The sequence below is a fragment of the Prionailurus viverrinus genome, unplaced genomic scaffold (assembly GCF_022837055.1).
Source record: "Prionailurus viverrinus isolate Anna unplaced genomic scaffold, UM_Priviv_1.0 scaffold_45, whole genome shotgun sequence".
Classification (NCBI taxonomy): Eukaryota; Metazoa; Chordata; class Mammalia; order Carnivora; family Felidae; genus Prionailurus; species Prionailurus viverrinus.
The window spans coordinates 830,474-842,500 of NW_025927610.1; the positions used below are offsets into that span (position 1 = coordinate 830,474).

Here is a 12,027-nt window from a genome sequence, read left to right on the forward strand (position 1 = left end):
CTGCCTCCCCTCTGGCAAGGTCGACAGAGGGACGCCCCGTGTTGGGAGCTTTGGGTGCCGTCCGTGTCTGCACCTGAGGGAGGGGGCGCCGGATGAAGGCTCCCGCGAGCGATGTGTTCAGAACGGGCACGGCTGTGAGCTCGGTGCGCGTGGACTCGTACGCGTCTCGTAGGTCTCTGAGCGTCCGAGCCGCGAGACTCTTCGTGGGCTTTGGCTCTTGGTTTATTTGGGACACTGGTATTGGTATTGGCTTTTAAAGTAAGCATTTCTTTCACGATAAGTGTCTAAAATTTGAACGTAATTTGTACCGCAGAACAAGAGACGCGAATGGAAAACATGACTTGCCACGGGATCCTGGTAAAACACTCTGCTTTTTTCACATGCAGGTTTGTCTCATTGGGAAACGCAGAACATACCCCCCCACCGGAGAAGCCCTCATGGATGAGCAGAGAACCCGGTACATTAATAGCAGGCAGGGCCGCCCCGTGAGCCCGCCCGGCCGGGAGCCTCCCCATCCTCCTCCCCGGGCCGCCGTGGCACGTGCGGGTCGCCCCCACGGGCGCCAGGCCCTGGACGCCGGGGCCACCGAGGAGGGGGCGGAGGCCCGGGCCGCCGGACTCTGGCTGTCTGGATTTCACCCTAGAGAAAAAGCCGAGCGCGTGAGGAATTGCGCTGCCCTCCCTCGAGACTTTGTTGACCGGGTGGTTTTGCAAGTGGGACACCTGCTGTTGGATGCAGAGCGGCCGTGCGCAGGAAGTTCTCCGAGCGGGAGCTTGAAGGCCTGGAACCGAGGAGGTAGGCCCCCCGGGACCCTGCCGCGTGCCTGCCGGGTTTCGGGCAGTGGCTCGGCCCTCCTTTGGGACCAACTTGGAATCCTGTGGTTGTTTTTGATTACATGTATTTTGAAGAGATATTGATAATAGACCACTTACACACTGGTTTAGAATTTTTTCTTATAGTTCCTTTTAACATAAGGGACTCCGCTCCCTCAGAGGAAGGAGGTGGGAGCAGGGTGGCAGTGTTCGGACCCACGATTAACCTTTACGGAAGCGCCCAGGCTTCTGGGTGTAGAGCCACTCACTTTCCCTCTATAGAAATTCTTTAAACCAGAAGCAGGTTTCTGAATGCCAGAAAAGCGTGCTGTCCTCTTGAATATAAGATAACGTTTTGGAGATGTTGTGGTTTGTTACTGTAGTTCTCTTTGAAATCCCCCAAATGGCAAAAATTAGACATGATAAAAGGGAGAAAATGACATCTGATTGTTCTCGAGTGGCGTTCAAGAGAAGGAGCAAAGCGTGGGTTTTGATGATTTTTGTAAAGTTGTGACCGGGACGCTGGCGGTCGGCACCAGAGGGCGCTGTGGAGCTGGCTGGGTCTGGCGGCGCCTGAGACTCGCCTGTGGGGTTTTCAGGTCATCGGAGGAACTGGAGGAGCCCTCCCTCAGCCCGTCAGGGGGGCTGCTGCCTGGCTGGCCCCGTGGGTGGGGGGCCAGGGAGGAGGCGGCGAGCCCGGGCTCCCTCTCCCGTGACGTCCTGCCTGGTGTCTTCACCGTCCCGGCCTCCCTGGCTGTTGTGACCTTGCCACGCGGCAGCGCCCCGGAGCGCCTCCTCTGCTCTGTGGCTCACCCCACCCTGGTGGCGTCTGATCAGAAGAGTCTCTCGAGGGATGAGGTGGCCGTCCTGGCCAGAACCCCCCACCCCACTCCCCACTCCAGCTGCTGACCGTCCGTGAGCCGTGCACAAGCCCTGAGGGGCCGTGGGCCGTTGTGTGGGTTGGCACCTCACTTCCCGGTGCGCCCTGCTGAGGCGGGGGCAAGCTGGGCGGGGGGGCGGGTGCTTCTGGCCAGGCCTCGAAGGGCAGGGAGCCACAGCAGGGGGGCAGGGGCCACAGAGACACTCGGGCAAATTTACCCTAACCCTAACCCTAACCCTGGCCTTCCCACCCCAGGATAGTCCTGTCCTCTGCTGGGTCCTCTGGGCTTGATTGAGCTCAGGAGGCGCTGGCCTGTGCCGGGGACGGACCTTTGCCGTGAGCACCCCGGCTCTGTCCCGGGCTCCAGGCTGGACGGCAGGCGGCTCTGGTCGTCGGGCCTCGGCTCACGGGCCTGCCCACCTGTTGGAAACACCGGCAGGGCTGGTGCGCCCCCCGCCGCCCCCCCCCCCCCCCCGCCCCTTGGGTCTCCGTGGTCTGGGGCTGGCCTGAGGTGGTCCCTCCGCCCCTGTGCCTGCCCCGTCTGCCCTGCGGGAGAAGCACGCTCCGCTGAGGTTGGACGTGTGCCCTTGGCCTCTCAGCCCGAGGTGGTCCCCTCGCCTGTCGGTGCTGGAATTTAGCGACCTCTCCCGCCTCCGCCTGTGTGACGTACGAGTGGGTCAGACCCCTGGACCTGAGTGATCTCGGTCTGGGGTCTGCCCTCTGCAGGGCAGGAGGGGGTGGTCCCTGCCCTCACGGTTGGGTCAAGGCGTGTGCACGTCTCAGGATGAGCAACCCGGAGGCAGCGCGGAGCGGTGCGCGTGAGCATCAGGGTCCGGGAGCGTGTGCAGGGCCGGGGCACAGGAGGGGCAGGAGGGCCGTCCCGGCCGATTCCTGCTTGCTCTGAGTGGGTCTGAGGCGGCTGAGAGGGGCATCTTGAAGGTCGGCTGGGCTTTGGTAGGTGGAATCACAGCCACAGGGCGGCCGCCTCCCCTGGGTGCCCGGGGCTGGGCTGGGCCGAGCCGGAGCGCTGGTTTTCTGTGGGGGAGGCTCCTGCAGAGTCGTTGGGTGGGAGTAGGCGAGCCCCGGGGTGTCGGGCCTGGCGGGTGGGCGGCCCCCGCATCTCCGGTGGCGATGGCTCTGCCCGCGGTCCCTCCCGCCGACGTGCGCCAGGGGCTGGAGCGGACGGAACCAGAGCAGGGCCAGCGGTGAGCCGGTTTCACGGCTCCTGACAGCCTTTCTGTTGGTGTCGGGGAAACCCGCTTTTCAACAGGAAGCCTCTCCTTGGCGGACGTAGCCAGTGAGCTGGACGGGGAGACCCTGCGGAGGCTGAAGCGGGAATGTGGAGGCTTGCAGACGCTGCTCAAAAACAACCATCAGGTGTTTGAAGGTAAAGGGATTGAGCCTTGAGGTTCGGTTCTTCCTTTTTTTTTTTTTTTTTTTTTTTTTTGTTGTTGTTGAGAGTGCGGGCACACGAGCGAGAGGGGCAGAGGGAGAGGGAGAGAACCTTAAGCAGGCTCCACACTCAGCGAGGAGAGCCTGACACAGGGCTCGATCTCACGACCTGAGCCAAAATCAAGAGTCTGACGCTTAACCGAGCGAATCACCCAGGCGCCTCCCTCCCCCCGCTGCTTTTTCTAGTAAGTAAAGCTCACTTTAGAGGAGTCTGAGATTCCTAGGAAGGTGGGAGAAAGAGAACAGAGTTCTCTCTGCCCATGACCTGCGCCTGCCTCAGCGTCTTCTGCCCCATGGAACATTAGCCACGCCTCTTCTCTGATTCCCTCTGGTCCCGTCGGGCACAGCCGCCCCGCCCCCAGTCCTGGCCTTACCTGGCCTGTGTGAGTGCTCACGCCTCACACAGAAGGAAGACCAAGTCCGGAAGCCTGCTGGCTCTGTGCCGCTGGAGGACTTTCTAGGTGGGGAGTTGCTAATTGCGTTGGCCTTCGGCCGCCTGCAGACTGGAAGGGTCCCAGGGTCCCAGCTGGGCCCTGGGCAGATAGAGGAGGGAGCCCCCGATTCCTGCCCACTCCCCTGGCGGCACGCGTGCACGGTGCCCTCGGGGTGAGGCTGGCACTGCCCTCCTGCCCTGGGGCTCCGGGCATCCGGGACCGTCGGGAGGACGAGGGCCCAGGGCCTGCGCTCTTGCACTCGGGCAGCTGCCGTCCCTGCCTCCCGGGGTCTGCGGTCTGACGGGGGGGGGGGGGGGGGGGGGGACACAGAACAAGCGTTCACATGGGTGCTTGGCATTAAAAGAAGTTCCCTTATTTGGAGTTTTCTTTATGTTTTAACTTATTTTTGAGAGAGAGAGAGAGAGAGAGAGAGAGAGAGAGAGAGTGCGAGGGGAGGGACAGAGGGAGAGGGAGACAGAATCCGAAGCAGGCTCCAGGCTCTGAGCTGTCAGCACACAGCTCGACATGGGGCTTGAACCCACGAGCAGTGAGATCATGACCTGAGCTAAAGCCCAACTGACTAAGCCACCCAGGTGCCCCTATTTCGAGTTTGCAAACATACCTCCGTCGTCTCGATGGTTGATACCTTGTTGTATTTTGTTTTGAGGTCTCCTTCCTCCCTTGATCTTTATGGAAGCGTTTTAGAGCGCGTCCCGGCCTGCCTGCTGTCTTACCTGCGAGTGCCTCAGCCAGTGGCCTTGAAGGTGGTGGCGTTTTGCACCATGGTGGCGTTTCGTGCCATGGGCACGCTTGCGCAGGAGGAGTCAGGAAGGCTGTGCTCGGGAAAGGACATCTCGGCTGGGACTCGGTCAGGAGGCCCAGGAGCAGCCTCCGCGAAGGCTCTGAGTTGGGGAGGGGGAGGCTTGCGGTGTGATGACGGAGGGGTGGGGGAGGCGGTGCCGTGGGGAGGGTCTGGCCTCTGTGGCGGCAGGGGCCCGGTGACCCCGCGTGGCCGACCCCCCGCCCAGCTGCGGCGTCGCCGGCTGTGTGCCTCTTCTGTGGCGTGCCCGGAGCCTCAAGGCCAAGTGCGGGGCCCTGTTCAGGCCCCCCCGCGGCGCAGCGTCCGGCTCCTCAGGACTTCCTACGTGGAAGCAGCTTTTGTTCTGTTTCCACCGTGAGGTGTCCCACAAAGGGCCGGTGTGGGCTCGCGCTCCTTTCTGGGAGGCGGGTGTAGGGGTGCAGGGGGCTGCAGATGGCAGGTTGATGTGCAGAGTGGTGGCTCCGGGCGGAGGTGCGGGAACACGTGCTGAGGACGTGAGGGCCAGAGAAGACCAGGCCGGCAGGGGCTGCCGACGTGCCCCCGGGCCCACCTTCCCCTGCCGGGCGGGGCTCCTGGAGGGCTGCACGCGGCGTCCGTTCCCTGCCTGCCTCCTGCCTCCTGCCCGCCCCGGCCCCACCCGCTTCTGCCAGACTAACCACCCCCCCCCTCCGGCCCCCCCACGTGGCTCCCCGGCTTGTGTGTCTGTCACGATGCTGTTTCTCCCCCCCAAGGCTGCCTGCTTGCTCCCCGCCCCCACGTCAGGCCCTGGCCTCTCTGGTGGCATAGCCATAGTTCCGGACCATAGCCGGGTGTCTTCCCTAAACTGCTGCCCGTCCGCCCCACCCAGTCCTGCCTCTCTGGGCTCCCAGAGTCTGCGTGAGCTTCTGTCACACGGCCTCCCGTATTCGGTCACCTCACTGCCTCAACTGGATAGACCGTGAGCTCCCTGTGGATGGGCCCGGCTGCTCCGTAGCCCGAGAGGCAGCTGGGAGCCCATTTCTCAGGATGAAGAAGGGAGAGTAGCCCCGTGAGGAGGGCACGCCTACCCGACCCTTCCTCGCAGGGGGTGGTGACTGGGGGCAGACTGTTGCGTCCCGGAGTCCCCGTCCGTGTGGTGCCATTGTGAGCAGAGCTCCAGGTGGGACGAGGGGAGGCCCTAGGGCCTTGTCGACGGGGATGCGGGCAGCTGTCTGAGCCCCAGGATCTGGGCCGGTCCCCACAGCCCCACCTTTGTGCTGCTGCCGAGGAGGGTGGTCGGGTGGCGACTCGGGGCAGGTGGCCACAGCTGACGGAAGCGCTTCTGTCCTCTCCCAGCCTGAGGGAGTCGAGTACGGCCACCTTCTCTTCCCTGCCTGTGTGTGTGCATGCGAGAGCTCGGGTGTGCACGGCCCCTTACGTGTGATGCGAGAGCTCCAGCGTGTGAGGTCCCTATAGGAGAGCTGGGGTGCTCGCGGCCCCTACGTGTGCACGGGAGAGCTCGGGTGTGCACCCCTGCAGTGCCTTTGGGTGGCCCGGTTGCCCTTGTGGAGCTAGACTGTTTTCGTTTGGGCCTGGCCTTGCTGGGGAAGTGCTCACGATGGCATCAGGCCTCGTAAGCAGTGCTGGAGGCCCCGAATTTGGAGTGGTTGCGAAAGCGAGGCCCCGGGACGGGCAGCCCCACTGGGGGGTGGAGAAGCGGGGAGCGGGGCGGCCCTTCCCGAACTGGCAGTTCCTGCTCCAGCTGAGCTCTGGCCAGCGGCCTGGAATCTGCTGTTTCACGAGGCATTTGTCAATTAAAATACTTACCGTAACCGGGAAGGGCCGCTCTCCTGTCTTTCCCAGTGCGTTGTTTTGTTTGCCTTCGTGAAATTGTACCTTTTTTTCCCCCATTATAAATATGCATGCATACCATCGCTTTCTGTGCAGTCGACGTCGGGGGGCACGTTTATTTTTGGAAATGCTTCCAAGTAGGCGGCTTCGGGGCTGAGCTCTGAGTAAACATTCCGCTTGCAGTCATGCCGAAAATATGCACTGAGGCCGGTCTTATCTCTGAGGATGTTTTATTTTATCTTATTTTCTTGAGGGTGTTTTAAGCCAGGGTGGCTAGTCTCTGGTGGTGTTTACGGGACTGAGGGGTCGGATCCACTTTGGATGCCCCCAGTTCCTCCGGCGCCATGCGCCATGGGAGGAAGCCACCTCGGGGCCTGCCTGGTGCGTGCTGTGGTCAGGGGCCAGGAAGGCCTGCCGGGGGTGTCGCGGGCGTGGTACCAACTGAGTGGCCTGTGCTCACGGTGCCGACCGTGTTGCACATGTGGCCGCAGCTGAGCTCTGGGACTTGCCCCGAGTCTTGAATGTTGAGGCTGGCCTGGCCACCCGAGGCGCGTGTGATCAGGGCCTGAGCACAGGGCACTGCTCCGGTAGATCGTCCACGGGGGTTTCGGGAACAGTCTACAGCCCGTTCCCCGGAGCGTTCTGATGACGGCAGCGTCTGCTTGTCAGGAGCGGGAGGGGATGGACCAGTAAGTAGGTTCCGAGGAAGCGAAGCTTCGGGAGGAAACAAACGTCGGATAAGTGAGCTTGGGTGGAGCGCACCTTGTTCCTGGGGTTCCGTGGTGGCGTCGGGGGCGTGTTTCCACGTGGGGAATCCCGCTGGTGGTCTGACCCGTGGGCGGGCTGGAGCGTGTGTGCAGCCAGGGCCGCGAGCGCCCTCAGGTGCCCCTCACAGGCCGACCTGGGATGGGAGGGGGGTGTCGGGAGCCGCCCTGTGTCCTGGGGGTGCGCGGGAGCGTGTCGCCCTCCTGTGCCAGGGCCGATCCTCTGTCATCAGTGCCCGCTCCTCGGGCCTTAGAAATCCTGGCTGGGAAGGGGCGGCTGGGTGGCTCAGTTGGTTGAGCGTCCGACTTCAGCTCAGGTCACGATCTCGTGGTCCGTGAGTTCGAGCCCCGTGTCGGGCTCTGGGCTGATGGCTCGGAGCCTGGAGCCTGCTTCGGATTCTGTGTCTCCCTCTCTCTCTGCCTCTCCCCCGTTCATGCTCTGTCTCTCTCTGTCTCAAAAATAAGTAAACGTAAAAAAAAAAAAAAAATCCTGGCTGGGCCCCCCGCTTCCCCTGACCCTGCTCCAGAAATGCGGCTGGGTGCCCTCTTAACTCACCAAACCACTGTGGAGCGCCTGTCGGGAGCCAGCCTGTCCTCAGGGGAGGGACCCCTGTGGAGGCGGGGCCCACGCCCCTCCCTCTCCCCCAGGTTTCTCTTGAACACATCTGAGCCTTTGGGCCGGGCCAAGGGCTCCTTGCTTTTTGGGGTCCACACCCCGGGCATCTGGTGGGAGTCTTGCCTCCAAGGCTCCTTCGGGGCATGCTTTGGGGCCGTGGCATTCGGCTGTGGGAGCATTCAGCGGATCCCAGTGACGTTTCCCTGACCTGAGCTCCCGGACCGATCCCAGGCATCAGCCTTGTGGGGAGCAGGCAGGAGGCCGGCTCCGAGGAGGGGGACAGTCGTGCCAGGCCCGGAGTAGGTGCTCTTGGCTGCCCGCAACGAGGAGTCCCTCCAGTGAGCCCGTCCGTGCACAGGTGCCTCTCCACAGCCCTTTCTCTGCTTTAAGGGCAAATGGTTCATACACGGCAGTCTGTGAGGACATGTTGCAATCACACGAGGTGATTTGAAAGTAAATCCGAGCTTTAATTTGTGCTCTCACGGTCTCATTAGCGGTTGGAGAGCCAGGTTTATTCAGTAGGCTTCTTTTATTTCTCCCCGAGCCTTTCTGTCTCCAGTGGTCTCACAGCTTCCAAGAAAACCAGGATGCAGTGAGCGGCTTTGGCCGTGTTTCTGTGGAGTTGCTGGCGTCTGGGGGAGAAAGGCCCCTCGAAAGCCTGTGGGGAGTCTCGGCCCGAGTGGTGCTGACCGGCTCGGGAGGCAGCTCGGTGCGGGGCCCGGTCAGCTGCTGGGGCCTTGTCCCCCCGCGTTCCAGGCCGGCCTCTGAATCCCTGCTGACGCGGCCGCTGTCCCCCACCCGCTGTTCCCCGACCCGCTGTTTGCGTTTGGGGGCTCTGGTTATGGGGGGCACCAGCAAACCCTCCTCTTCGCCTGCCCAGAAAGGACCTTGCTTGTTTCCTCTCTCGCGCAGCGGTGAGGTTCTCCGGGACAGACGGCAGTGTAGTTCCCCAACTTCCGCTCTCACGCCGCGGGCTCCCAGTGCTCCGCCTCCTTTCCCACAGGCCCATCCTGCTGCCGTCCCCGCCGCTTGTCCCCGTGGTCACGTCCTGGGTCTTGTCAGCAGCAGCCCCTCAGCTTCCCTATGCCCCTTCACCCCTGCCCCCGGTGACCCCTGCCCCCGGTGAGCAGCTCATGCCTCCTGACGGCTCCTGACCCCTGACCGTGGCCCCTGCAGGCGCCCTCGCCCTGGCATACGTCCACCTCGCTCCTTGCCTGTTCCCTCGGCCCCCTCCTCACACCTCCCTGCTGGGCTCTGCCTCCAGTGCTCCCCTGTAGGCCGCACTGCTGGTGTCGGGCGGGGCCGTGGCCTGGCTCGCCATCTCCACGCCTGGTCTCCTCCCTGCCGGGGCGCCGCCGCCCCAGAGTCTGGCTCTGTGAGCACCGGTGGACTTGGAGGGTAACGCCCGGGCCGTGTCTCTCTCTCTGTCCTGAACCGCAGTTCGGAGCGGGCGAGTTCACCTTCGCGACTGGAGAGAGGAGAGGCTCCGGAAGCAGCGGCAGCCGGAAGCGAAACGCAGACTCTTCTCGGAAGCTTTCAAAACCCGCCTGTGCTGGTTTTTCAGCCACCACCCTGACGGCTGCGCTCTGCCTTCGGACTGCTGCCCGTTTGCCCACGGGCCTGAGGAGCTGCGGCCGGCCCAGACCCCTGGGAGGAAGCAGGTTCTGTGAGCCTCTTCCGCCCTGCGAGTGCAGGCCTGGCGCGGGGAGCCCGCCGGCTCCTCCGGGGACAGCAGGCCGAGCTGGCTGGGTGAGCGGCCCCCGGATTTCCGCCGGAGCGTGGCCTTCCGTGTCACAGACACTCACGCCGCCACCCCGTCTTGAGTGCTGGGTCTGCGTTGTGGACGAGGTCGCCCCTGACCGTCCGGCACCTTGACCTGGGGAAGAGCGTACAGGAGTTGTTGTCGCATCTAGCTCTGGAGGTGGGGCAAGTGCCTGGCCGCCCGGCCCTCTCGGGGGCCCCGGCCCGGCCCGCCTGACCCCTCCTGTGTGACGGCCGGCCTGCCCCACGCCCTCCTGCCGCCCCCGGCTGTGCTGGAAATTCAGCCGCCCCGGGGGTCGGTCACCACGCTGGTATTTTGGAAAAGCTGTAGCACATGGTTGTGCAGGTTATTTTCAGTTACAGAGAACCAGAGACGGCCCTCGTTTCTTTGGCTAGGTCGCTCTAGGTGGCGTGAAAAAACCCTAAGGAATACAAAGCAAGGCCAGAAAACAGAATGATCGCAGGAAGGCAAAAACTGCCCCTGCCCGTCCTTCCCTGCGAGGTTTTCTCCCAAGTGCTGTTAGTAATTGTTTGCATTCTGGGAAAAAAATCCAACGTGTTTGTGTTTAAAATTATTTTTGGTTTTACGTGAAAGGCCACGTCGACACACACGGTCCTGCCGCTCACTTTTCGCACAGTGTACGTATGTACCTCGGTGGCCTTTCGTCGTGCGGGTGTTCGCGGTTCGCCTGTGGCAACGACAGTAAATTCTTCCCTTTCCCTGAGCGGTGCCTCAGCTTGGTGCAGCCTGGGAAGTGCCTGGCCGGCCTGGCCAGGGGTGGGAGGGGCGTCCAACGGGCCCCGGGGGCTGCGTTGTTTCCCGCCCCCAGCCTCTCCCTGCGTGAGGTTCTTGGGTGGCCTGAGCGGCCACGGTGACGCGCCCCCCCCCCCCCCCCCCCCCCCGGGCTCTGATGGGCTTGGCCAAGTGCAGGCGGAGCCCCCTCCTGCCGCGTTGGCAGGACATGCCTGCCTGGTGTGGGGAGTCACGCCTGGCAGAGTGGAGGGAGAAAGGCCCGGGGTCCCAGCGCTGGGGCCGCAGCCTCCCCGTCTCTGGCCTCTGTCACGGAGCTGAGGTGCCTTCGTCAGCGAGGCCGGTGGGTTGAGATTTCCCTTAACGCGCTGCCTGGCACGTGTGGGACGATTCCCGTCAAGACGAGCTTCCCGGCCTCCCTGCCGTGGGATCAGACCCGAAGCAGCCTCCTTTCCCTCCCCTCGAAAGGAGAACACCTCTTAACAGGGAGACGTGAGCCTGGGACTCCCTGCACAGGCGGGTGGCCCCAGCCAGGCCAGGGGGGCAGCTCCTGCTTTAATTACCACGTGAGGGAGCGCTACCACGACAGCCACGGTTTCTGTGGTCTGTGCCTCTGTCCCCGGCCCCGGAGCTGCCAGTCCCAGAGTGGGTGAGGTGCCCTCGGGAAAATGGGCTGCCCCCCAGAGTTTTGGGACGGACGGTTCGCCCTGAAGAATCCCAAGGTTGCATTCTCCACCATGTGTGTTCATTGGGGTCAGGGGGTGCCCGCTCGCGGGTGCCCTGGGAGACCCCTGTCCTGAGGTGGGTGGGTGTCCAAGGGTCCTGCCAGGCCGGGTGCCGTGCTGACTCACCACACCTCGCACACTCCCTACCTGCCGCCCAGGATGGCACAGATGCCTGAGTAGGCCCATCCCCTGGATCCAGCCTCTTGGTTCCAGCTGCCACTTCTTACTGGCTACGAGTACCACGGTGCCCCCACCCAGGCCACTAGCGGCAGGCCTTGCGCTCACCGTGGGGTCGCCAGGCGCGCCACACGCGCGTCTGCGGGGGTATGTGGCCAGATGATTGCTGTCGGCGGCGGCCTGGGCCTGCTCCGAGGACGCGCCGGGGGGACAGCTCAGCAGGTGCGGAACATGGGGTTTCGCGAGCGCCTCACAAGCGGTGGAGGTGAACCGGGCCGGGCGCCCAGCCCTCTGCCCCGTGTGTGGCAGGCAGTCACGCCCTTAGAGAGCAGCCTCCGCCCTCGCCCCTCTCCAGAGCCCGGCTCACCCCTTCTGCCACAGAGGAGGGGCGCTGGGGAACTCGGAGCGGTTAACCTAGCAATGGGGCGGTCGGGGACGGCACGGCATCTGACCCGAGCGTCCTGAGTGCTGGGTGATGACAGCCTGGTGCTCTGGTGGGAAGGAGCCTGTCTGGTGCACTTGAGGCTGTGGGCTGCGGTCAGTGCAGGGTTGGGGGTGGGGTGGGCAGGGGAGGGGCCTCTGGTCGGGTCAGGTGGTCCATCTTCCACGTACCCCCAGCCTCTCCGTCCTCCTCCACCTACCACGTGCTCCGGATGGCAGGGGTCCACTCCCACCTTGGAGGTGGCCCCCGTCCACCCTTCCCGTCGAAGACCCTTCACCCCCTCAAAGGGCACTGGAAGGCGACACTGCGTCTCTGTCCCTCTCTCCTCCTGGGGTGACCGTCCACTGAGGGTCACCGTGCAGGGGGACGACAGCCCAACCCGGAGAGGCCGAGAGCGCCCTTTAACCTCCTCCCACTCAGCTCTGGCCGGCACCTCCCTGGGGTGCTTTTCCCGTGGGCTCCGTCCTCAGGGAAGAGGCAGCTCACGAGAAAGTACATTGAAAACGGATGAGTCTTGGGGTGTCCCAGCTCCTGGCCGAGTTCTCGCAAGCATGGCCATAGCTCAAGAAGCGGTTACCATGGCT

The 12,027-nt window shown here is 63.7% G+C and overlaps 1 protein-coding gene across 4 annotated transcripts in view; it reads left to right on the forward strand.

Annotated features, from left to right (window-relative positions):
- TRMT44 (tRNA methyltransferase 44 homolog) overlaps positions 1-10,073 on the forward strand; it is a 31,549-nt gene extending 21,476 nt beyond the window's left edge. For 2 of the 4 annotated variants that reach the window (XM_047847235.1, XM_047847233.1), the window contains 3 exons: positions 387-795; positions 2,963-3,079; positions 9,028-10,073. In XM_047847235.1, the coding sequence (XP_047703191.1) occupies positions 387-795; positions 2,963-3,079; positions 9,028-9,257 (756 nt within the window). In that variant the 3' untranslated portion in view covers positions 9,258-10,073. Of the gene's footprint in view, positions 1-386; positions 796-1,411; positions 3,080-9,027 lie in introns of all 4 variants that reach the window. The other 2 variants (XM_047847234.1, XR_007149714.1) reach the window with 2 other exon arrangements.
- Positions 10,074-12,027: the final 1,954 nt, after the last annotated feature.